Source organism: Callithrix jacchus, chromosome 14 (genome assembly GCF_049354715.1).
Source record: "Callithrix jacchus isolate 240 chromosome 14, calJac240_pri, whole genome shotgun sequence".
In the NCBI taxonomy this organism is placed as follows: Eukaryota; Metazoa; Chordata; class Mammalia; order Primates; family Cebidae; genus Callithrix; species Callithrix jacchus.
Window position 1 is genome coordinate 9,396,579 of NC_133515.1, and position 27,255 is coordinate 9,423,833.

Below are 27,255 nucleotides of genomic sequence, written 5' to 3' on the forward strand. Positions count from 1 at the left end.
TTGGGTCTCCCTTCACCCTCACTCTTAACTCTATAAAGCTCAAAATAGTTGAAATAATTTGATTTCCAATTAATTGAAATGCTTATTTTGAGGTAATGTTAAACATGGAGTTTTAGTGCACACAATTTTGCAGTAGTTTTTGAAGCACATGAGCAACCCAAAGAAGGAGCTGTGTAATAAACTTTCCAACCTCAAAGTACTTTCCCTTCACACTTGCTAGCTTTCCTTCCCATTCTGATGGGTAAAGAGAAAGGCAAGAGGATTCTCAATTCTGTGAAGATGCTAGAATTCTTCCGTATAATGCTTTAAAAATCAATCAGCAAGGACAGTTTCAGGGCCGGGTGCGGTGGCTCACATCTGTAATCCCAGGACTTTGGGAAGCCGAGGCAGGCAGATCACTTAAGTCAGGAATTTGAGACCCAGCCTGGCCAGCATGGTGAAACCCCATCTCTATTAAAATACAAAAATTAGCTGGGTGTGGTTGCAGGTGCCTGTAATCCCAGCTACTAGGGAGACTGAGGCATGAGAATTCCTTGAACCCAGGAGGCGGAGGTTGCAATGAACCAATATTGAACCAGTGCACTTCAGCCTGGGTGACAGAACAAAACTTCGTTTTAAATAAAAAAAAAAAAAGTTGTTTCAGGCCACGTCTGATCCTACCAGATACAGCACCCATGGCCATGTGAATGCTTGAGAAATGGCCTTAGCTTTGGACATCCACCTTCCTGAAGGTGGAAAATGCCCTACAATTTTGAGTTCTTTATTTGCATTTCAAAATGTATAAGATTGCTGCAGAAATGAAAGGGAAAAAGCAAAGAAAATACATTTTCTTCTCTCTTGGTTGAAATACTCGATAATGGCAGCCAATTTAAAGGAGTCATGCATTCTTTTCTTTACCAAATTCAATTACTTTTGAAATTTGAAGAATGAGGCAGAAATGTCTGGTGGTGTTTGTCTAGGGAATTACGACTCCAAATTAAGTCCACAGAGAATAGAAAATAGCTAAGTTCATCATCAATTGACTTTATTATATATGATGTCCTTTAATACCCAGACAAAATGAGGAAATTCTCAGAAGTATTCAGCTAATTAATTTAGTGGTACTGGTGACTCAAACCCATAGTTAAATCAACTTTCCTTGTGAGGTCAAATTGCCCCTTCAATCTTAATAAGGGCCTAATTCCATTGTTTATTAGTCATTTCAAAGATTTTGCACCTAAAATTCCAAAAACAGTTTTAGCTCCTACACACTAGAAATGATGATCATCTCAAACGTTAATTGTCTCATTAACGAATTGCAAGGCCCAGCTGTCAATATATATTTGCTGAGATGGAGGTTAAAAGAGGTGCACTCTGTGAGAAAATTAGTAACGCTCTTGATTATTGGCAGAATAATGGTACCCCCAAAGATGTCTGTGCCCTAATTCCCAGAACCTGTGACTATGTTACCTCCATGGAAAGAGACTTTGCAAATGTGATTAATGATATGGAGGTGGGAGATCATATGGGCAGGCCCAATATAATCACAAGGGGAAAGAAGGAGGCGGGAGTGTCCAAGCAGATGTGGAGGGGTAGAGGGAAGTGGAAGTCACGGAACAGTGGCAGCCTCTAGATACTGGGAACAGCAAGAAAATAAACCTTTCCCTGGTGCCTTCAGTGTGATTGCAGCTCTGCTGACGCCTTGATTTTAGCTCAGTGACACAGATTTCAGACTTCTGACCACCAGAAATGTTAGATAATAAATGAGTGTTGTCTGAAGTTACTAAGTTTTTGGCAATTGGTTATAATAGAAATAGGAAACTCAAGCAGTCTTGCTTCATTGGTACAAGATATATTATCAGTATTCATAGTGAGCTTTTTGAAAAAAGGCATTACTAAAATCTGCAATGCTCCTACACTTTGTAAAATCACTTATTCTTTCTTTCTTGGGCAAAGTGAAAAGATCTAGAAATGAAATAGCTCCATGCAAATCCTATAGTGGTCCTAAACAAGACACTTCTTTTTTTCATTTAAATTTGAAATTCTGTGCCCTGCATGATAGATAATAATGTATTTTTTTTTGAGTGAAAAATAAAACACTTCTTGTTTTCTGTCTTTTTTTTTTTTGAGACGTAGTTTCACTCTTCCCAGGTTGGAGTACAGTGGCAGGAACTAAGCTTACTGCAACCTCCGCCTCCCAGGTTCAAGCAATCTTCCTGCCTCAGCCTCCCGTGTAGCTAGTATTACAGGTGGGCACTACCATACCCAGCTAATTTTTGTGCTTTTGGTAGAGATGAGGTTTCGCCATAGTGGCCAGGTTGGTTTCGAACTCCTGACCTCTGGTGAGCTGCCCACCTTGGCCTTCCAAAGTGGTCGGATTACGGGCCTCAGCTACCATGCCCAGCCTATTTTCCATCTTTAAAATATAAAATTTTAACTATAGTCATGTTTCTGTGCATGGGATCTCCAGAACTTATTTTATCTTGCATAAATAACACTTTGTATCCTTTGACTAACACTCCCATTGTCCCCTCCCAGCCCCAGGCAAACGCCACTCTTCTCACTGCTTCTGTGTGTCGATTTTAGATTCTACATATAGGTGATGACATAAAGTATTTGTTTTTCTGTGTCTGGTTTAGTTCACTCAGTGCAGTCTATGCTATGTGTATGCTCTGTGTGTGTGTGTTCACATGTGTGTGAATGAAAATGCATGGTGATCAGAAATGTGACTATAGATAACAATAATGTATACTTGAAATTTGCTAAGAGGGTAATCTTTAGAAATATACTAGGAGGTAATATTCTAATCACCATCAAAAGAAAAGAAAAGAAAATGGTACTATGTGAGATTATTGAGATATTAATTAGCTTGATTGTTGATGATTATTTCACAATATCAAAAAATCAGGTTGTTTACCTTAAATATATACACTTTTCATTTGTCAATTATACCTCAATAGAGCTAAAAAATGAAATTATTGTACCAATGATTTAAAGTCTCAATTTTACCTCAGAAGTCAGGTTGTTACTTGCACTTAAGTATCTACATGAAACAAAACAGAACAAACTGGTACAATATTTTTGAAAAAGTCACAACAAACTGCTTTGGCTTGTGCCCAGTTATATCAAAAGTTGTACTTATACCATGATACCTATTTATAATATAAATGTGTATGATTCTATTTTGGATCGGCATTATTTTGGCTAGATTATATGCAAAGCTTGTAAGCATTGTGCATTTTATTCTAAGAATGGCATGATGCCACTGGAAGTACATACTGAACAAACTATTCAGCTAAATTCCTCTGTACTGAATGAAAGGGCTAGAAGCCTGGGAACTTCACATGGGTTCTCTTGTGGATTCCACCAATGAAATGCCACATTTCATTCATTGAGGTGTTGCCTACAAAGCTTTAACTATTTATTGTCTGATCCTTCACTGAAAAAGCTTCTTGATCTCTGATTTAAACAATGAGTTCTTGGGAAAGAATTAGATAAACATGTCTGAAAACAGAACAGAGAGTCCTGAAACAAATCCAGGTATTTATGAGAAACTCAACTACTGACAGTTCAAACCAGTGGTGGGGAGAATGGCTATTACACTGAGTATTAAAACAACGTACTGACCATCGAAAAGAAGAAAACTAGAATCCTACATCATGAATCTACAACTAAAAAAAAGTATAAAAGAATTAGAATAAAATAGAGAACATTGTTAGAACGTTGCAGCAGGAAAGATCTTTGTTCTGTGACAGAAAAATTAAACACTTTGCTAGTATAAAAGGCAGATAAAAAGGTTTGCAAAAAAGTCATTGCACCATATATAATAGATAAATGAATAAGAGTTAAGGAGTTCCTACAAATCAGTTTTTAAAAAGTGGCAATGGGAAATGAATAGGCAATTTGCAAAGGAAAAAGCATCAATGCTCAAGCTTAGAATTGGGAAAATGCAAATGAAAACAACAAGACATCAACTTTTCATTCATCATACAGACACAGTGATAAAAAAACCCAGATGATAATAACCATTGGAAAAGAGATGTTAAAAACACTCTCTTGTCTTGTTTTTTTTTTGAGACAGGGTCTTGCTCTGTCACCCAGGCTAGAGTGCAGTGGCATGATCATAGCTCACTGAAGCCTCGACCTCCTGGGCTTAAGTGATCCTCCTGCTTCAGCTTCCCAAGTACCTGAGACTACAGGCATGCCACCATGCCTGACTCATTTTTTCATGTTTTTGTTGAGACAGGGTCTCTCTAAGTTGCCCACGCTGGTCTTCAACTCCAGGCCTCAAGCAATCCTCGTGCCTTGATCTCTCAAAATGCTAGGATTATAGGTGTGGACCAACACACCTGGCCAAAAGTACTCTTGAAACACAGTCCAAAGTAACTGTGGCTTCTGATGCCCAGAGCCACAATTCCTACTTTCATTTATTTATTTATTTATTTATTTATTTATTTTTTGAGATGGAGTTTCGCTCTTGATACCTAGGCTGGAGTGCAATGGCGTGATCTCAGCTCACTGCAACCTCCACTTCCTGGGTTCAGGCAATTCTCCTGCCTCAGCCTCCTGAGTAGCCGGGATTACAGGCACGTGCCACCATGCCCAGCCAATTTTTTGTATTTTTAGTAGAGACCGGGTTTCACCATGTTGACCAGGATGGTCTCGATCTCTTGACCTCGTGATCCACCCGCCTTGGCCTCCCAAAGTGCTGGGATTACAGGCGTGAGCCACTGCACCCAGCCTACCACAATTCCTACTTAAGGTATCCTTATGCCAATAGCAGGCATACAACAAGGGATTTGTTCTAACAGTGTTTGTAATAACAACATGCCATACAGAATCTCAGTGTTCACTGAAAGGAATTTGATTAAATGAATTATTGCAAATTTATACTTCAAAATATTTTGCCGCCGTTTTGAAGAATGAAGAAAATCTCCATATATTCACTTGACAAGGTCTTCAGATACATTTTATTATGAGAACTAAAAATCAATTCTTAGAATGGAATTGATTTTTGTGATAATGGCAATGATCAATTCTTTCAATAATTCACATTAGAAAGTGGTGATATTAATTTATTAATTTATTTTTCTCTTTTGTTTTGTTTGAGACAGAATCTCCGTCTATCTCCCAGGCTGGAGTGCAATGGTACAATCTCGGCTCACTGCAACCTCTGCCTCTTGGGTTCAAGTGATTCACCTGACTCAGCCTCTCAAGTAACTGGGATTATAGGCACACAGCACTATGCCTGGCTAATTTTGTATTTTTAGTAGAGATGAGGTTTCACCATGTTGGCCAGGCCGGTCTTGAACTCCTGGCCTCAACTGAGTCACCTGCCTCGACCTCCCAAAGCATTGGGATTACAGATGTGAGCCACTGTGCCCAACCAGAAAGCTGTGATATTGATATTAGCAATGATACATATTGTGAAAAAAATCAGCTTTTGGAAAGAATACTTTTAGTAGTATACAACTTAGGAATTGGAAAAATTGCACATGTATATATGTACCTATAAAGCACAGGGAAAATGACTGAAATGGCACATACTTTAAACTCTTGATAGTAACCTCTGGGTAGGGAAATAATCTCTGCTTGGGGTGCCAGGGACATTGAGATTTTGGTCTCTTTCCATTTGTATAATTTGATCCTTTATAATGAGTATGTAGTATATGTCAGTTATTCAAATCAAAGAAAGACTATTAGACTCATGTATACAGTCATTTATTTTGTAGCCGATTTTTTGGTGTGCTTTCCTTGGAAAATATAGATTATCTTTTTTTAAGTCCTAGAAAATATCTTAAGCTTTAAAAAAGATATTCAGGGAAATTAAATACCACATGTCTTCAACTCTAAGACATTGATTTAAGATACATCATTAATTTAATAACAGCTTTTCAGAAAAATCCAGGACATACAATTTTATACATTACATTGAATATTTAAAATAATTATAAGATGCATTTCAACTTCACAAATGTTTTTTAGATAAAATGATAATTACAGTAAGTATCACATTTTGAAGAGAAGTGTAGGTAAGTAAGACTGGAGGCTTGATTCTCTACCTTTGATAAATGAATTCATATGTGCTTGCAAATTGTTAAGGAGTAGATTCAGGTGCCTCTGGCAGGAATATTTATAGAAGAAAAGACAACCAAGGGTAAACCCACTGCCCACTAGAAATGCCTGCATGAGTAAAGCATATTCCTCTTGAGGGATGCAAGATCTCACCTTATTTGGAAATGGAAATTTGGTTGGTTCCCCTTTGCCAGGTGCTTGAATAGCAGAAAGTGGTGGAAGCCAGGTCATCTCCTGAAGGATGGGATAAAAACAAATACAGTGATACAGACAGTATTAGTAATCAGCAGTATGTAAAGCAGCTGTACAAACAGGCCTCCATAAGGCAGAAGGGTAAGAAATGTACAAAAGCTGAAAGCATTTCTTTTAAAAGATGTGAAATCCACTTTTATGATTTATTTTCCTAATTTTAAATTCTTGATTCCTTGGCTCTCCCCATGCTTCCTTTATACCTTAAAAAGGTCTGCAAGGCTGTCCTATTTTCACTTAATTTAAGGCCCTGAGTAAAGGGACAATCTAGTAGCAAAAGTTCTATGGAAAATGCCACACAAAGGGGACTTGGACTTGATCCCATAAAATTCATAGGAGGCTGTCTCTGAAGGAATGCATAAGGTACTTTTACTTTAGGTATCTTTATTGGAGGAGGTTTTTTTTTTTTTTTGAGACGAAGTTTCGCTCTTGTTACCCAGGCTTGGAGTGCAATGGTGTGATCTTGGCTCACCGCAACCTCCGCCTCCTGGGTTCAGGCAATTCTCCTGCCTCAGCCTCCCGAGTAGCTGGGATTACAGGCACACGCCACCATGCCCAGCTAAGTTTTTGTATTTTTAGTAGAGACGGGGTTTCACCATGTTAACCAGGATGGTCTCGATCTCTTGACCTCATGATCCACCCGCCTCAGCCTCCCAAAGTGCTGGGATTACAGGCGTGATGGAGGTGTTATTTATACAATAAGAAATAAAGTATCAGTTCTCAATAAGGTCCACACATCACTTTGGTCTTCATAAAAATGTCATTCATGGAGACTGAAAAAACAAATCATGCCTATGAAATACAGAGAGAGAATGGTGTCATTTCTTATAACACAGTATTAAGAACACAGTGTGAGCTTAACATGGAATAATTTCTCATATACTTTTTGACACACACTTTTTCTAAGCCTTGGGAGATGGAGAGAGGGGTAGTTTTATTCACTTCCAATATTCACCTTCAGTTTCATTTCTGGAAGAGAGCTGCAATCAATAAATGATTATAGAATTATATTGATTTTTAATGACCAGAACGCCAACTTGGCATTTATGAATTGGATCTGAATTCCATTATTATTATTATTATTATTATTATTATTTGAAGATGAAGTCTCACTCTGTTGCCCAGGCTGGTGGACAAGTGGCATGATTTTGGCTCCCTGCAGCCTCTGCTGCCCGGGTTCAAGTGATTCTCTTGCCTCAAACTCCTGAGTAGCTGGGATTACAGGTGTGAGCCACCACGCCTGGCTATTATTGTATTTTTAGGAGAGACAGGGTTTCACCATGCTGGCCAGGGTGGTCTTAAACTCCTGACTTTGGGCAATCCACCTGCCTCAGCCTCCCAAAGTGCTGGGATTACAGGTGTGAGCCACTGAGCCCAGCTGAACCCTATTTCTTGATTTGCCTGCACTTCCAAACCTAAGCAAGCACAGAAGCAGTGGTTGACACATTTTCAGAAATGTGAGAGATTCTCACTCTTGAGCTGAGGACATTTCCTTACCTCCCTTTGGTGGGCGGGTGGGTGTTGAAAAGGGATTCCATCATGCTTTGGAATAAAAGGGCTCTTGGGAATGGTGGTGTGCCTTCTTTTCTTGAGTCATTCACCTTCCCCAGCACCTCAGATGGTGCAGAACCACATAGGAAGCCATGGGAGCGCGAGTGTGTTCAAAGCCATGACCCCATATCATCTCTTCCACGCCATGACACGTGACACAGGCACTAGGTGGGGTGCGCATATATGCATTCCAGGTGTCCCTTCTCCATTCTGCCGTTACCAACGCTCCCCCAGGAAAGCAAAGGCGGATCCAGCGACCCTTTAAAATGTCCCTCTCTCCTCCCATCTCTGCCCCGCAAGTATCTGCTGCTGCCTTGGTCTCCCTTTGAGGAGGCTGATAAGCAGGACTATCAAGTTTGTGTCCACAGTGGCATCTTTGTCCATGGAGTGAGGGAACTATTCGTCATTCTCAGAGCTGGGCCACCTTATCTAGGACCTGGTCAACTCTCACCCATATTGTTGCTACCTGATTAAGAAAGCCATGAAGACACGAGTGGGTTTTCTACACCTTGGCTCTCCCACAGGGCCATCCCTCCTCTACAAAGTTTCTGATTTTCCTCTTCCATTTCATTACTGGAGAGGATATGTGTTTTTGCTATAAGTGGCCTCAACTCTTTTGCAGAGAAATTACTAATCAATTACAAACACTTGAACCGTCTTTTCCCTCTTACGTTGACTCTCTGATGTGTCCCTGAGTCCATTCCACTGCTAATCAGCCACTCAATAGCTTTCTCCACAATCACTCTTTGGCTTACACAGTTCACACCGTATGATCCTCGGTGGCCAAAATTGCGAAGTACCAACTAATTACTCATGATTAAACATCAGACTTGCACATACCACCCCGGGATGTTTATGTTAACTCTACATACAGACTCCCTCTGTGTAACAGAATGTCTCACATTTGTGTATTTTGTCTCTGACTGTTACTAAAATCCAAAGAGATAAATTATTATTTCAGCATGTCCTCCAGCAACTCATGAATAAATAAAATGAAAAGTCCATGAAAAAATGAGTAACAGTACTTTCAAATGAACACTTCCTAGACAAACAGCTTCTTATAACTGACACTTTCAGGTTAAAATCTGTTTAATATACAGTTTGTCCAAGAGAGGAGCAACAGACAAACTTTGAGAGACCACTAAGTTGTGATTCTTAAGGGTAGAAACCATCCTCCTAATCTTTGTACCTTAATCGGGGTCCATCCCTGAGCACCCACTCATTCCCTGCATGAACATTTCCTGAAAGCTCACCATTGGCAGGCACTGTGACTGTGTCTTATGTACACAAAGGGCTCACTTCAGCATCTACTGAATTTGAAAGTTAGGGTATCAGTTCTGGCTATGTCTAGTATCAGTCTTCTCTAATTCAGCCGTGCTTGTAATCTTTCCATTTCTTTCGCTTCCTTCCTTCCCTCCAACTCACATATCCAACCATCCAGTAACCACCCAACCTCACAAGCAATTGACAAAGAAGGCAGACGACATATTCTCTTAGCTTGCTGTCCTCATGCAAATACCCCTTCTCCTTTGAAGCTCTGGCCAGGTAGTTTTGAACCCTCACTAAAGATGAGATGCATCTTTCTCTGTCCACTCTAGGCATTTAAATAAGACTAATGACTCCCTCCAAAATTTTCTCCTGCCGTCCCTGCCTTCATGATATTTTCCTGTTGGCTTTCAAGGCAACTGGGCAATCTTGTGGGCACCCCCAGGCATTTCACTTCATCTTCTTGACATGTTCTTCTTTAGAGTCTATCTCTGCTTCCCTCACATGTTTGGCTTCACAACCCTGACTTTAACTCTGACCTTCAGACTTTGTCTTGAGGCATCGGAATCCTGGCTTTTTCCAGTCTACTCTGAGCCAGCTCATTCCAAGGGGTCTCCAAGCCCTATTTTTCATCAGGTAAAAAACTGGCATATTAAATTGCCCTTGAAATTCAACACCCAACACTAGCCACCTAGCAGACATCTTAGCTGGCTTCTCCTACACAAGTGAGAATTACTTGTAGGTCCATACACATCTGGATCAAGCCCTCATTCACATCTCCAATTTTGGATCAAGCTCTCACTCTGGCTTCTCTGGTTCTAGGCTTGGGATACTTAGGAAAAGGTAACTGTGCACAATGGTGGCAATACAGAAGTAGGACACTGTCTTCTTTAAACTTGGGGCTCCCTTTCCTTTTCCTTCAAGGCTCTCACCAGGTGGTTTTGAATCCTCACTAAAGATGAGCTGCATCTTTCTCTGTCTATTCCACCCCTTTAAATCAGCCTTATGACTCCCTCAAAAATTGCCTCCTGCCCTCCCTATCTTCACAATATCTTTCTGTTGGTTTTTAAACACAATTGGGCAATCTGGTGGTGGCTTGGGCAGTCCTTGCATTCATTCCTAGTCTGTTCCTTTTTCTGAGTTCCTCAGACATCCTTTCCACATTGGTGATTTTTCTCGAGCCTCACTTTGATCCTTGCTTTCTCACAACAGGTGACCTTGCCTCCTTATGGCACTGAATAAACAAAGGCTCTTAAGTGTAAATGTTTCCCAAGGACAGATCTATGGGTGTTGTACCTGACCCTGTTGCCTTCCCTCTGGTACGACTGGAAGAGGCATGAGTTCCAAGCTGATACCTGCTTGGGCCCTCTGTCTGTCTGTTACTCTGTCCTTGGGGATCTAGTTCCATCAGTATCCCACTGTTATTATTCTAACATCAATCTTTCCTTCTCCACTTCCTTCTTCCCCCAAGACTGACAAATGATCTCAGGTCTTAGACCTTCCTGACCCTGTATTCCTCCTCCAGCTGCTCTTCATTTCTCTATTTTAATTGATAGCTAATATTCTCAAAAAAGTCTTTATATTTGCTGTTTTGACATCCTCATCTGCCATTTCTATTTTTGACTTATTAAGATTTCTTGTTGCAGATTATACACGAGTTCAGACAATATTGTGCATGTGTGTGTGTGTGTGGAAGCTTAAGATTAATGAAATGAATACCTGTAAACTCACGACGCACCTTCACATTTCTAAGAACTTATCAACCACTTTCAATATACATAACATTGCATAATTACAGCCCTTACATAAGCCCTCCGTTGCCAAGGTCATTAGGTTTCCCTGAATGCTCACTTCATCCTAACTCTCTTCTCCCCTGGCTCCCAAGCTGTCCTCCTGGCCCAGCTCTACTCTCAGAGATCTCATGCTCATTCTTTTTTTGCTGAAGCTTCTTTTCTCTCACTGTTCCTTGGGTGTTTTGTGTTCAGCCTTCCTCTCACTACCTTTTTTTCCCAGGCTGATCTCGCTATTGTGGATTTAAAAACCATCTAGCATGTTGGTGATGCCTAAATGCACATTGAGGTCTAATGTGCCCACTCTAGATGTCTCAACCTGGGTGTTCATGAGCGATTCAAACTCACCATGTTCAAAACTAAACTTCTATACCACACAAACTTTTCCTCTTCTTGTATTTCATATCCCATTAATGGCAGCAACATAAACTCTTCAAGTCAGCACACTTCGAGTTATCCCACATTCCTTCTCTTTCACTCCCTCCCTCATAACAAAAATTCTCATTCATTAAACATTTAAAATATATTATATATGAATTTAAATGCTTTACATGATTTACTTAATTCTCATACCCACCCTGAAAGGTAGGATTTATTATTTTCTTATTTTATAGAGAAGGAAACTAAATCACTAAAAGGTTAAGTGATTTGCTGAAGTTCACCCAGTAGCTAAACTTACCATATCCTGGGCTACCGCTAAGTGGATCCAAGACCTTGTACATTCTAGCCATCTCCAGCCTCCCAAGCTGAGAGTCCCTGAATATACCATGCTTTTTGCACATGCTGGTAGCACCTCCCAACCTCCTATTGTTTGCTGGGTTGTTTACTCATCCATCAAGACCTAGCTCCATTTCCTCCTTTCCAAAAAAGGCGTCTTTGGTCAAACCAAGCCACGGTTGACTCAGCCTTCCTTTGTGCCACATTTCTCACATACAGGTCTCTATTAGAACACTCGTCCCTTCTGTTGTGGTTACTTGTTTATACATCTGTGCCTCCCCTCTAACCTGTGATAAACCCCTCAAGGCTGTATAATTTTTCTCTGGTGGCCAAGCACCTAATACAGAGCCTGAAGCAGAATGGGTGCTCACTTTAACATTCAGACCTGAATCTCCACAATGTGTGTCTACCTTTCTCTCCTTTCTGTTACCTGAACTGCCAACCGAATCACACTTTCATTAACTTTAACCTGGAGTACTCTAATAGTGTCCTGATTGGTTTGCTTATTTCTGTTCACAGTCCACCCTCCACACAGCTGCAAACTGAATTTTCCTAATTCAGAAAAACTTCACTGCTATAAAAATCTTCATATGAGGCCGGGCGCAGTGGCTCATGCCTGTAATCCCAGCATTTTGGGAGGCCCAGGTGGGCGGATAACCAGAGGTCAGAGTCAGAAGTTGGAGACCAGCCTGGCCAACATGGTGAAACCTTGCTTCTATTAAAAATACAAAATTAGCTGGGTGTGGTGGCACACCCCTGTAATCCCAGCTGCTCAGGTGGCTGAGGTGGGAGAATGGCTTGAACTTGTGAGACAGAGGTTGCAGTGAGCTGAGATTGTGTGCCACTGTACGCCAGGCTGGGTGACAGAGCCAGACTCCATCTCAAAAAAAGAAAAACAAACAAACAAACCAAAAAAAAAAAAAAAAAAAAACCAAAAAACGAAAAGCAACTTATATGCATCATCACATCATAATGATGATGACGATGGCGATGGTGACTCTGAAGATGGTGATGCCTCCTGTTGCTTTTTAGTTTTCAAAATACTTCCCCATGCATTTTCTCACTGATGCCCAACCTTTAAAACCACTATTACCATCTCCATATTACAGCAAGGAAGTTAAAAGCTCAAAATGATTGACCGATTAGTCCAAGGTCACTCAGTTCCTAAGTTTGCCCAGATAACTCTTTATTCCCAGACGAGTATTTGTTTTCCACTCTATTACATTTACCCTTAGAAACCTCACCTACAGGCCTGTCAACTGGCGTGCCAATGACAACCCCCTGACGTGGGAGAGCCAGCTCTCCGACCGGGACTTCACCACCTTCCTGGACCCCTCCACCGGTGGCAGGCAGCTGCAGGTCTCCCAGCCGGCCATCTACAAGTGCTTCGTGCAGCAGGAGCTTGTGGCCCAGTTCAGCCCCACCGCCAATCCGGAGACGCTGGAGGCTCAGTGGAGAGAGAACGAGGCCCAGTGGCAAGAGGCAAGGAAGACCCCATGGGGCAGGGCAGACTTCGTGCTTAAGGGGCTAAAGCTGGTGCTGCTCGTGGGCACCGTCCTGGCCCTGCTGGGGGCGCTGCTCAAGTTCATCCGCCCTTCCCCAGGCAGGAAAAGCATACAGGTGCTAATGGTGAAATAAAGTGAGCCCCCCACCCCCGGGTGCACAAGTGGACCCGACCGGTGGTTCCCTCCTAAAAAAAAAAAAAAGAAAAAGAAAAAAAGAAACCTCACCCTAGTACTCTAGACCTTCTACAATAAGGCCCCAGTCTTCAATCTCATGCATTTTATTGCTCTACAAGTACTCTACCTACAAGAAAAATTAGCCTCTGCTTTTACTTACACCATCCCCTTGGTGCATTATGCCCTTTACCATATGTCTCTGGGTCTCTCTTTAACCATTAGGGCTCGTCTCAAACATCATTTGTGTCTTGAGACTTTTGCAGATTTCCCTTCTATGTCAATATAATAGGACAGTTCCCTGCTTACGCTCCTCCAAAACCCTTATTTCTTTTTCTCTTGCATTCTATTTTGTGTTACTGTTTTATGAATATGTACTTCAATCTACACTCAACCATTTCTCTCTCTTTGAATGCTCTTTCTCCAATGTAAAATAAAAATAATACTTAGGAATCCTAATAATCTCTTTTAAGAGCATTCAGTTTTACTAGGCATAATCCCCAAATAGGAATTCTAATAATCCCTTTCAAGAGCATTTGGATTTACTCAACATAATCGCCTAAAGAAAGACCGTAAATTTCTTCTGAGAGGGATATTATCTACTTATCTTTGTGTAGACTGGAACATCTTACACGGTAAGTGCTCTATATAAACTTGTTGAATTGAACACCCACATTTCAATGCAAACTTGCTTGCTAATTTTGCTTTAATTATAGCTAAGCATTTCCATGTGATTTTTCCACCTAATGAATTCTACTAACTACATGAAGGAATAGTAAAGAAAATATAGTACTTAAAGCATTCAGGTCTCTAAGAATTTCCAAAAACATAAGAATTATTTGTATGGGTTATTTTAATACATTTGTAATGTAACACAAATACATAATAGGTTACATAATACACATATACAGAATAAAATGTAATTTATAAGGTGCAATGCTTTTATGAAATTGATTATCCATTACATTAAAATTTCACACTAGAATTGCATGGGAAAATTAAGGGCGAATAAACTACTTCATTTTCCTCTTCTATCACTTGCTAGCCTCCTGAGCTTAGGTAAGTCACATGCTCAGTAAACTACCAAAATTTCAAGCTGCGGACTTTACGATCAATCAGATCTCAGTTTGTGGTACCTCAGAACCAGAGGAAATGGGGATATAACTATCCCATGGCTTAGCCATAAAGATTAAATGAGATTATACATACATACATATATAAAAAAACTAGCACAGTTCCCTTCACATTTAAGCATTCAATAAAAGACAGCACTGATTAATATCAAGTTACGTTTCTTAATTGTCTCTAAAATGAGAAATAAAACCTCACTCTGAGCTTTAGTTGTTGGGAGTCTGAGATGAGAGAATATATGAGAAAGAGTTTTTTAAACAAAGGAATAAGTATCATGCAAATATAGCCTGTAATTAAGCTAGGGTTATTAACACAAACTATGTATTACTAAAAGAGAAAGATATTTAAAGAGATAATTATGATACCTAAGTATGATCTGTACTTTTTATTGGAGAAAATGTCCCTAAGTTTTTTCACAGAAACAGATTTCTGACAAATAATAGCAGTCAGTGGGGTGATACGATTTGATAACAATGTATTTCATTTGCACCTCATTTCTGGTAATGATTTAAAATATAAGCGAAGGTAAAATTTATCGTTCCTGCTAAAATTGCACTTAGCTTGCTCCACATTATTTTATCACAGAGAAAGAACGCTATTTCATTACAAGGACACTGATACCATGTCACTGTGGCCATGGTCCTCACCCCTACCGGTGTTCCTGACTTCACCCCCAGACCACTGTTTCACTGCTGCTATGCTTCTGTTGACCTACTTTGGCCATCCTTTAACCACTTCCCAGACCACATGGAAGACAGGAAGAGAAATATAATGTTTAAAGTCACTTACCCCAAAATCTAGCTGGTGACCTTCCGACTGTAAAAACTCCCCAGCCCTCTCTTTGATCTGTTTTCTCTCCTTTTTCATTTTCTTGTCACTCAGGAATAAGGCTGCACCCTATTCCCCCAGCCTTGTGAGGTCCTCAGTTTTGCCCTTAGGTTCTTAGTCACCTGCCCTTTTTTGTAAGATAAAGTCTCGCTAAGTTGCCCAAGCTAGCCTCAATCTCCTGGGCTCATATGATCCTCCAGCCTTGGCCTCTCCAGTAGCTGGAACCACAGGTGCACGCTGCCATGTCCCCTCCTTAGCCTTTTAGATAATCTAAGTGATGAAACTGAGAATCCACATATCTGTCTTAACACAGCATTGCCAGTTCCATCTCCCTACACAGATGTCTAGTTACTTAAGGGATACATTCAGGTGGCTTCTTATTCCCTGAATAGGCTTATAATGCTAAGATTCTTTTTGTAAATATACTCACTTTTCTCCTAAAATGAAAGAACAGATGATTAAATGATAAGGGTACAGAATATTGCTCTTCATAACTGTCTAATGTTTTCTCTGTCCTCCATATCCCAATTTTTAGGAGGTCACGGGGCACACTGGCCAGTTTCCATTTTCACATCTACTCTACAGCAAGACTGACCCCCGTCTCCAAGAACCCACACCCCAATGGTGCGTAGACTTTCCTGTGCTCAGTCTGCACAATGCCCTTCTCCCTCCATGTAGCTGCCCACTTTTCTGATGCCAGCTGCCTCTGCCTGTTTTAGGAGAAGTGGTAGGAGGCCTCGGGCATCCTCACCTCATGGAGCCACTCTTTGTTACCAAAGGAGAGAAGAAACAAAAATAGAATTTTAGTCTGAAGTTGAATGTTTTGAGTTCAGAACATGCAGCTATGAAGATATGCAAAATCTATTTAGCTTACAAATACTTCCAACAAGAAAAAAATTAAACCATGTTAAAACAAGTGAGGGAAAACACACTTCTCCTGGTCTCTCTCCCTTGTCTGTAGCTGCCACAGGAGTGTTCCATCTTGAACAGTTACTATGTCACCCTTGTTCAAAGTTTTCAGTGACCCCGGTGCAATTGTTCAAGAAGCTCTGCCACATGGCACCATCAAGGCCCGCTGTGGGCTTACTGTCTGCTACTTTTCTGTTCTGTCTTCCTCAAGCCGGATGGCTTACTTCCTGTCCTTCCCCAGGCTTTCCTGCCCCTACTTTGTTTCACTTTTCCTTTCACGTTATTCCATCTTGCTTACCTCTGTATTTTTTCTCATCCTGGCCTTTCTGTGAAGGTGACCTATGTTACCCTGAGCAAGCCCTCTCTTTGTACCTTCCACTTATACATGATCAATGCCACTTTTTTTTTTTTTTTTTTTTTTTGAGATGGAGTCTTGCTCTGTTGCCCAGGCTGGAGTGCAGTGGCCCAAGCTTGGCTCACTCCAACCTCTGCCTCCCAGGTTCAAGTGATTCTTTTGGCTCAGCCTCCTGAGTTGCTAGGATTACAGGTGCGCACCACCATACCCAGCTAATTTTTGTATTTTTTAGTAGAGACAGAGTTTCACCATGCTGACCAGGCTGGTCTCCAACTCCCGACCTCGGGCAATTCACTGCCTCGACCAAAGTGCTGGGATTACAGATGTGAGCCACCACGCCCAGCTAATGCCAGTTATGTAGCAACTACATGCTGCCCGGTGCTGTGAACTTTCTTGCTATGTGTTACCACAATCAGATTATTTTTAAAATCCCTACTAGATTATAACCTCTTTGAGGTAAGGTATCATCTTTTAGAATGTTCTTGTAACTCCTCAAAGGCCCAGCCCAATGGTCAAAATAATAGCAATTCATTAAACCTCTCTGAGATTCTCTTTTCTTGCCTGTAAAATGATGGTAACAAGAAATGACACTTGTTTCACTAAGCATATATGACTGTTGCCAGGATCGAGGGATCTGCCTGGCAGATGACCGCAGTTAACTCCAGAATTCTTTGTGCTCAGAAACGTACTGTTTTCTAAACAAGATATGGAATAAATTCTGTGACTCAGGAATAAAAATGCAAGATGCCAACACTGACGTTTATGTGTGGCAGTGACTGCTGATCAGAGCATGATTTCATTTTCAGTTTCTGTATCAGAATAATCACTCAGCTTTTCAGTTCTTTCACACATTATTCATGTTATGACACTTTTATCAGATAAGTGCTGCCAACAACAGACACGGTAATTTTTACTACACTGCGTTTCCTCTAAATGCCAGCAGCTAACAGGACCACTGTACCTGGTGAAGAGGAAAACACTCCCATGGGCCTGTACCTGGGACGCCGAGCACCAGCTCTGGAGTAAGGTCAAGTGGGAGAAACATATTCCTTCCCTAATGGGACTGCAGTACATTCTGCCTTTCAATCCATTCCCGGCATTTGTGGGCAAAGACCTCATATTACCCTTTAAGCACAGGGTCAGACTTGAAGGCTCAGAACTAGTAATTCACACTCAAAATTTTTAAGTTGGCCTCTAAATCAATGAAAATTCACAAACACTTTATAGTAAAAAAGAAAGAATAACCTATAGTTTGAAAAGTAATACATATAACGCATTCATATCCATTACTAATAGTAATAGGCCAGGAGCAGTGGCTCACGCCTGCAATCCCAGCACTTTGGGAGGCTGAGGTGGGAGGATCGCTTAAGCCTGGGAATTCTAGGTTTCAGTGAGCTATGATTGCGCCACTGTACTCCATCCATATCCCGGGTGACAGAGGGAGACCCGATCTCTAATCATAACAACAATTACCATTTTGATGGAAATACTACTGATTAAAAGCTTTTAGAAAAAAGGTAGCTGCTGAAAAAAGTACCTTTAAAAAATCTGTTTCTCATAGTATAACATAGGCTGTAAAATGCCACAAACCAAAATTGCAATTGATTCAAACACAGATACAAATGAGCAAATAACCAAAAAGACTGCCAAAAACAGGGCTAACAAAAATCATACCAAAATCTTGTTTCTTCAATCTGAAAACCCAGGAATATGTCCAATTTGAACTTAAACAGGCCTGAGAAGGGGGCTCCCAGGAGCTGTACACGTATTTTTGGGTCTTATACTGACCCACTGGATGACAGAACCTCAGAATGGGATGCTGATTAATCTAATTTATTGCAATGCCTGGGCTTCAGAACTCTGCCCGTGCCTGCAATGACGCTAATCACCAAGGGATAAAATGGGGTAACAATCAATAGAATCAGTTTGAGAGGCAGCTTTCAATTCAGGTTTTGCAGACTGACAAGTACTAAAGTAGCCCTTCAAACTGGAAACGCTGAGGGTAACTCAGACCTGAGCAACACACTTGCTCCTTGGTCCGTAAGAAACTCACTTATTAAAAAGCAGAGGCCACTGGGCATCTGGCCTTTCATTGTTTCCTTCACATCATCAAAAGGGCTCCTAATTGCAAGGAAGTCAATTCCATGCCATTGGAGATCCCACCTTTCACCTCTGTGACTTCAGCTTCCCTGGAAACTGAACTCTCCACAGAGAGGATTAGAACATTGAGAAACATGAAGATACAGTCCTCATCTTAAAAGTTTGTTTCATGCTAGATCCCTTAATTTTGTACCTTTCTGGATAATTCTTTTGCCTTTTTCTCCTTTTGCATTTTTCCAGCTTTCTTCTGGGGTAGAGGATGAGAGTGACTTGTCTTATTGTCTTGTCTCTCTGTGTCAAGTACATTCCTGTTCTATTATTTACTTGAAACTTTTTTTGAACAAAAAAAGAAACATTTTAAATTTTTTCTTCCATCCACCTGGCTTTCAATGTTCATTTTATTAATTGTGTTTAAATAATATGATTCTCATTCTTTAACTTGGAGATTTTTAGAACTGAGCATTGTGTCAAAATACTAGAAGTAGTAAAATTTATTTTGGGTTTTCAGAATTTTAGGAAGATGGTTTTGCTGCGGAGTGTACAGGACTCTTGTTAAATCCAGGTGACTCCAACTTCACCATGGCACCCCTGCTGCAATATACAGGCACCTGCTAATTTCTGGCACTTGTACAAATCTTGTGCTCATGAGGAGAAGCAATAATTGGTCTAAACTTAAATTTTAAAAATGCATTTTTGACAAAGAAAAAAATAAAAGAATTTGAGGGGCTTGAGAGAATTTCCCAAATTTTGAATCTGGGGCTGATATCACAGTGATATCACTGTGTCATTTCTAAGTCAAATCATGTTAACTTGAGGTTTATAAAAAGTGAGCCAATTTCTGATCAGCTCGGGAGAAAATGCATGTTACTAACTATGCAACTGACACCTTATTTCTGACTCATATAATACCTTATTTCTGACTCATATAATAGCACAAACACCCAGAAGTGATCCTTCCTAACAGACAAACAGATGATCATTGAACTAACTGGTTTGCAACAATCAAAATGTTCTTTCATATGCACTTAAAAGAAAAGATGGCATCATTTGGGACAGACCGGAAGACTGTGGAGGCTGGAAGTCTCCTTCCAGAGGGTGAAAATTGCATCCTTGGCCATGTGTTCCACATAACCCATTCCTGAACCCCTTTCCACAGATAATCTGGAAATGTGCACTCAATAAAACCCCTGTGGCAATTGCAGAGAAGCAGACAGTGGAAGAGATAAGGCTTGGGGTCAGCATCTGAGAAACCTTGTATAATTTTGGGCTTGCCACAAACTAGCAGACTGACCCTAGGCAAGTTTCCTTTTCCAATTATCAGTGTCCTTATCTGTAAATTGGTATTCGTCATCCTATCCTGCAGGATTACCTGAATGGTTAGTGATAAATATATAAAGAACCTAGCATAACAGCTGGCACACAGTAGGTGCTCACAAAAATAATTATTGCTGTATTACCTTTATAACTAGTGTTGGCTGGTTTTGGATTCGACCCAGTGAGGAAAAGGGATGAATACAGAAGACGTCTATGAATTTGTTTTTTAATCTATTTTACTCAGTTAATTATTTAATATTTAACTGGTTAATTATTCATAGTCAAATAGAAGCCTTAATAAAAATGTGCTTATTAAACAATAATTTGCTTCCCTAACTTCCTTCACCACTAAAGCAGCATGTGCATAAAGGGAGGGAAGAATGCTATCTCAGGGTCTGGAATTTTTCTTGAAAGGGACAGTTACTGGAAATCAGCATGCATCCTCTTTCTAGTTTGGGGCTCTAAATATTAGAAGCTTTGCCTTCATGCCTACAGACTACCCTTGTAGGCACCAGCTCAGGTAGTATAGGAGGTGTTCGGCAAGCTAGGAGTATAGGAGGAGGCCACCCGGCTATGATGACAGGGCGGTGATTACTGTCCAGGCAGGTGCTGAGCAAGGTGACAAGCCTGGGCAATAATAAACCCTGGAAACTACTGGGGCCAGGATCAAAGTCCCCAATCAGCAGGGAATTCTGGTTTACCAGGGGAAAGGTTAGGCCAATTCTGCTGAAGGCACATGCCTTTCTCTCTTTCAAATGTTTCCCAGCTAAATCCCTTCCAAATGATCAGGCTTCTACGAACTTTATGCAAGTATTTTCCTCAGTTTTGATATGTGATTTATTAATCACTGAAAGGCATTGCCATAGGCCAGCAGGGATGTCTCTGGCTCTAAAGGATGAATGCAAAAGGCGGGATGACTTTATAGGAAACAGAGAATGTCTACTAACATGCTCCATGCTGTTGATAGTCAAATCCAGAGGCTGGAGGAAAGCTGGTTAGCCTTGGAAAAACCATCTTTTCTTTCTCCTTTTTAAAAAATAAGGTTAAACTATTCTTAAGAAGGAAAATATTAAAACATTTCTCCCCGAAAGTTCATAGCTCTTCAAAAAAAGAGAAGTTAGGACCAAAATATAAACAGGATAACAACTGCTTTTATTAGAAAATATAGAATTTTCTAGAAGACTGAATTAGTATAGCCTGACAAAGTGCTTATACAGTGGGAAAAGATATTCTATGGGAGCAAATAAATAAAGATAAAAGAGGAAGGCACTAAATTAGTAATGGCTAAAGAAGGTGAGAGCCTGAACTCACTTGCTAAATGTGTCTTTAAAGAGGGAAAGGAAGCAAACATGATCTTGCAAGAGTCTCCATGAGAAGGTGAAAAGGAAGGTTCTTATACTCAAGGGCAAATAGGCAATCTACAAATTTCAGACGGTTGTTTTTATCCCTTGATGTTCACTGACAACACAGACGCAGTTCCCTGTTTTGAAAAGAAGTCTAATAATCATGCTGCACAGTCTGAGACTTAATAGAGCCAATCAGTTCAGTTTCTATTAGTGCACCTGTGCACTCAGGCATGAGTTCAACTAAACACACATTTAAACACTCACCACGTGCCAGGGGCTACTCTAGGTCTTGGGAAACAAAGCAGAATACAACAGACGTGGCCCCTGCTCTCAGGAGGTGTAAGCACCATGAGAGGAGATAAGCAATAAACAATGAACGAATAGACGTAAACGCAACAGATCTATATTCGCACAGTTGCTGTGTGGGTCTGACGGGTCTAATTAGCATTTTGGCAAAGAAGAAGCATGAGAAGGGCATGGATTCTGTGTCAGACATTTGAGGGGATGGCTTGTGGAAAAGACATTATGCGTGATTTAAAGCTACAGGGAAGATACTGGTTTTAATAATCTTCCTAACAATTTTTGTCAGTAAACATCCCATAAGTGTTTTGTGCTAAGCACTGTTACAAGTGGCTACATTCTGGTAAAATGAGGCAGACAGTAAACATGTACAGGACACTATGAAACATCAATGTTGTAACCCAAAGCAGCAAAATTTAGCATAATGTAATATAACATAGTAACCATTAAAACTGTGCATAAGTAAACTGGCCATCACCATCAGTAAAATGGTGAGCTTATCTTGGAGGCATCTGGGATCACAAGTAGAGTGAGATGTCTCTGGGAATCCCCAGCCTGGAGTAGCTTCCTCTGATTTTGGTGGAGCCACATGGGGGACTCAGGGCAATTTCTGCTCTCTCTCCTTTTTTAATGACTTAATTGTTGTGTCTCAATTTTTTTTTGTGTCTCTATTCCTGACTCAATGAAGTTCTTAACTTCATTTGGGACACATGATTTCATTTTAATTTTTAATTTAATTTAAAAGTATTTCCATAACATTTTCTGCTTACACAAATAACATATGCTTCTGGCTAAAAAGTTGAACATTGCAAAAAATAGCAGATGCAGGAGAGTGAAATCCCCCAGGATCCTAACACCTGCAGACAGTCCATGGTGAACAGTGTTAAGCACTGGGTAATCATCTGATTTTTATACACATGCACTAACATGGGTATTATATTAACATATGTATATTTAATGAGGTCATACTGTTTGGTGACATACGCTTTTTCATTGAGCATATTTCCCAACACAGCATACAAATGTGTCTTCTTTTTTGTAATTATTATTTTTGATCGGTTCATCTTTTAGTCTTTCTATTTAAGAACAGTTTACACACTACACTTACAGTGTTATCATATTCTGTTTTCCTCTGTATTTACTGTTACCAGTGAGTTTTATGCCTTCAGTTGATTTCCTCTTGCTCATTAATGTCCTTTTCTTTAAGATTAAATAACTCCCTTCAGCATTTCTTGTAGGACTGGTCTAGTGTTGATGAAATCCCTCAGCTTTTGTTTGTCCGGGAAAGTCTTAATTTCTCCTTCCTGTTTGAAGGATATTTTCACCAGATATACTATTTTAGGGTAGAACTTTTTTCCTTGAGCACTTTAAACATGTCATGCCACTCTCTCCTGCACATGTACCCCAGAACTTAAAATAAAAGAGCAATTTAGACTCAACAGCAAGCCAGAGAAGATGTCTCAGCCCTGGTGTCCTGACAAGCGCAGTTTCTGAAAATGAAGAAGGCTGGCACAAATGGATATAGCAACACATTCTAGAGATGCAAAGTTCCAACAAAAGCATTTGAAAGGCCACCTTGTTTACATAATATTTATGTTTTAAGACTTTATGATTCCCCCAGTATTTCAAAGCTCCCAGAGAAAAAAAGAATAACATGGTATAAAGAAGTAGAATTTGGAATGAGGAGGCACAGACTCTGGTCTCAGAACCATAGGGCTGTGGAATCTGGAGATGAAGACACCAGGAAGTGATGTGTTTCTCAATTTTCTGATGAGGACACCAGGCCCCAAGAATTTCTGTGAGATGCCCAAGGCCTCTCAGTCACTTGTGATACAGCTAGAATGCAGGGCAGGGGCTACTGTGTCCTTTGTTCCTTCAGTCTGTAAAACAGCAATAGCAATAGCTAATTGGGGATTTCTGAGAAGTAAGGCCATATTGGAAACCACAAATATGCCACTTAATGTAGAATGATTAGCTTCGGCAGGATTTCTTAAGTGTGGATGCAGTCGACATGCAGTATTCCTGCCTTATCAACTCTGGTCCCCTTTCCCATCCCCCTCCCCCTCAGAAAACAAGAAGTGGGACAAAATAGTAAAGGAGAGAGAGGGGAAAAAAGAGTGGCAACTAGCACTGGGCGAGGAGGCAGGTGCGGGAAAGGCAGGGAAGGCAAATGGGGCACTTTGCTCTGGTCTGACCAGGCTGCCTGCTTGGCATGCGGGGCCTACGGCTTCCCATCTGTGAGTCCTGTGAGCAGAGCTGTGATAGCCAAAGTGTCTGCCAAAAGAAGGGAGTGAATTAGATGGAACCCATCCCACCCTGTGTCAAGAACAATGTGTACACAAATACATGTCAGGATTTTCCCTGAACTTTACACAGAACTGGCCTGGCTGTGTTCAGCTCTTTTCAGGGAGAGAAACAGAAAGTATTTGCTCTGGAAATCTTGTATCAATATATAACCAAGATCTTAATGCTTTCAGACGTGTGTCTTCCTTTTTCTAGCATTTGTTATTTCTTCTGTATCTCCTCAGGAAGACATGGTGGCAATTAAAAGAAAAATTATTCTGACCAGCCTGAAGTGATGTGGCTAAGCCTACTACAACTTTTATTTCAGAGTTAAACAACCATTACTTAATTCTCAAACTATTTCCCAAACCTGGGAAGTTAGGGTCCTAGTCTCCAGCTAATTCTAGAACCATCTATCATTAAATGAAGTCAAACACAAGGAAGGGGCGATTACTCTTCCCCAAAAGCCTTTCCTGCCTGAGAAGGTCTGTGGCCGCCTGCAGACTAGCTCTAAGTTCTCAGCCTCATCTCAGGCCAGTCTGGCCCTGGAGTGTCTGGAGTACTTCCCACCATCCCTGACAGGAGCCTGGGTTCACGTCAGCCAGGTTCCGACTCCCGCCCACAGGAATGAGCCTCTGTGCATCTCACCTGCAGACTGTGCTCACCCGTTGTCACTTCCCCATCCACATCCTACCCTTCTATCACATCTTCCTTCAAGAAGATTCACACTTTTCAGGAAATACCTGCTCATTGCCTCCTTTTCTTAAGTCCTTTTCTCTAAATGTCTATGGTGTTAACAGTTTGTAGCTCTCAGTCCACTGATTGAGACTACAGCTAAGTTTTCTGAGGGCAGAGACCCCCTGTGTTTCGTTCACTGCTTCCCCAGTGTCAAGCTTAGCCAGATGCCCATTAAAGAATTGCAAAATCAACGAATGTTTACTTAACTTGTGAGGTAGGATAAGACAATGAGACTGATTCTTAAACTACTTGCTATAATATAAATTCATGTAATTTTTTTTTTTTGCTAAAAAGTTGTCACCTAGGCAGGTAAGTCTTTTATTCAAAAAATGCTTGCAGTGCTCAAATGTTTTTGGAATTCTTCTTTGGGATCCCTGCTACATCAATTTCTGGGGTTCAGGTGGTGACGGTGAAGGCTGGGGTGACAGGAGTGGGGAATTGCAGAGTTAAGAGTGGATATGAATTAACAAAGAGACAAAAGTCACTAAGGGCCAAGCCTTAACTGAAGTGGCTGATTAAGCTAGTGACAGCAGTTCCCTATCAAAACTAATCAAAAGTCAGTCCTATTCAACGTAGCATTGGGAGTTCTGGCCAGGGCAATCAGGCAAGAGAAAGAAAGAAAGCGTATTCAGATAGGAAGAGAGGAAGTCAAATTACCTTTGTTTGCAGAGTAAACAGACAACCTACAGAATGCGAGAAATTGTTTGCAATCTATGCTTCTGACAAAGGTTTAACATCCAGCATCTATAAGAAATTTAAACAAATTTACAAGGAAAAAAACAACTCCATGAAAAAGTGGGCAAAGGACATGAACAGTCACTTCTCAAAAGACATACATGCAGCCAACAAATATATGGAAAAAGCTCAATTTCATTCATCATTAGAAAAATGAAAATCAAAACCATAATGAGGTATCATCTCACATCAGTCAAAATAGCTATTATTAAAAAGTCAAAAACCAACATGTTGGCAAGGTTGTGGAGAAGGGAATGTTTTTATACTGTTGGTGGGAGTGTAAATTCAACCACTGTGGAAGACAGTGTGGCAATTCCTCAAATAACTAGAGGTAGAAATACTGTTATTTCTATTAGACTCAGCAATCCCATTACTGGGTATATACCCAAAGGAATATAAATTGTTCTATTATAAAGGACACATGCATGTGTTTGTTCATTGCAGCACTATTCACAATAGCAAAGACATGGGATCAACCTAAATGCCCACCAATGACAGTCTGGATAAAGAAAATTTGGTGTATATACAAAAAGGAATGCTATGCAGCTGTAAAAAGGAATGAGATCATGTCCTTTGTAGGGACATGGATGGAGCTGGAGGCCATTATCCTTAGCAAACTAATGCAGGAACAGAAAATCAAATAGCGCATGTTCTCACTTATAAGTGGGAGCTAAATGATGAGAACACATGGACACGTGTGGGAAAAACATTCACTGGGGCTTGCCAGAGGATGGAAGGAAGTAGGGGGAGGGGGAAAATCAGGAAGAATAGCTCATGGACTCTGGGTTTAATACCTGGGTGATGGGTTGATCTGTGCAGTAAACCACCATGGCACAAGTTTACCTATGTAACAAAGTTGCACATCTTGCACATGTACCCCAGAACTTAAAAGTTGGGGGAAAAAAACAAACCCAAGTCAGGATGTCATTCCTCATGGCTCATCCTTCTTGCTCTCAAGAAAAAAGCCATTATAGGAATTCCTGAAAAATGACAACATCATTAGAATGAGTATTTAGATTCTTAAGATGACAATTTCAAAGGACAGTAGTTCCTTGAATGCATTAAAAATACCCTCAAACATGAATACTTCTTTTTTGAGACGGAGTCTTGCTCTGTCACCATGCCAGAGTGTGATAGCACGATCTCTGCTCACTGCAACCTCCGCTTCCTGAGTAACTGAGATTACAGGCATGTGCCACCACACCCAGCTAATTTTTGTGTTTTTAGTAGAGACAGGGTTTCAACATGTTGGTCAGGCTGATCTTGAACTCCTGACCACATGATGTACTCACCTCAACCTCCCAAAGTGCTGGGATTACAGGTGTGAGCCACCATGCCTGGCCATGAATACTTTTTAAAAAATGAATCGAGAAACTAGCACATAGAAGGAAATGAGTCAACACCCACTGACCTAGTTGTGGTAGAAGACTAGTTTAGTTATGGGCAAATATAAACTTTAAAATAAATCCAAAGCTTTAAAAATACCAAGCTTCTATAGTAGAACAATAAAATAATACAACAGTAGGAAACATGTGAAAATGCATGACCAGCTCTCAGGAGGAAGGAAAGCGTGGGGAACTTTTAAAATACAATTCTCAGAGGGGTTTCAAATAGCACCGGAAAAAAGAGGAATGCACTCAATGTTCCTGGAGTTCCTTATAATTGTCTTTTTGGCTCCTAACAAAAAGAACCAGCAGCGGAGTCAAAATTATTTTGTGCGTATTTCAAGAAATTAAAACAAAGGTTTAAAAAAACCACAGAAGAGTAGGGGTCAGTTTGTTTACCTAGCACAGACAGATGGCTGTATTTCTGTAGTTAGAGGAGCAATGCAGAAAGACTTCCAAAGTTCCAGATGAGGCACATTTGCCAAGAAAATGCTTCAGGTTGGCAGAAGGTAGGAACCCTCTACTGGG

General features: G+C 40.5%; 1 protein-coding gene across 13 annotated transcripts in view; it reads right to left on the reverse strand.

Moving 5' to 3' along the window:
• Positions 1-27,255, reverse strand: part of AFF3 (ALF transcription elongation factor 3) — a 566,569-nt gene that overhangs the window by 206,402 nt on the left and 332,912 nt on the right. For all 13 annotated transcript variants that reach the window (XM_078348797.1, XM_078348798.1, XM_035271750.3 and 10 more), the window contains one exon: positions 6,208-6,288. In XM_078348797.1, the coding sequence (XP_078204923.1) occupies positions 6,208-6,288 (81 nt within the window). The remainder of the gene's footprint in view (positions 1-6,207; positions 6,289-27,255) is intronic.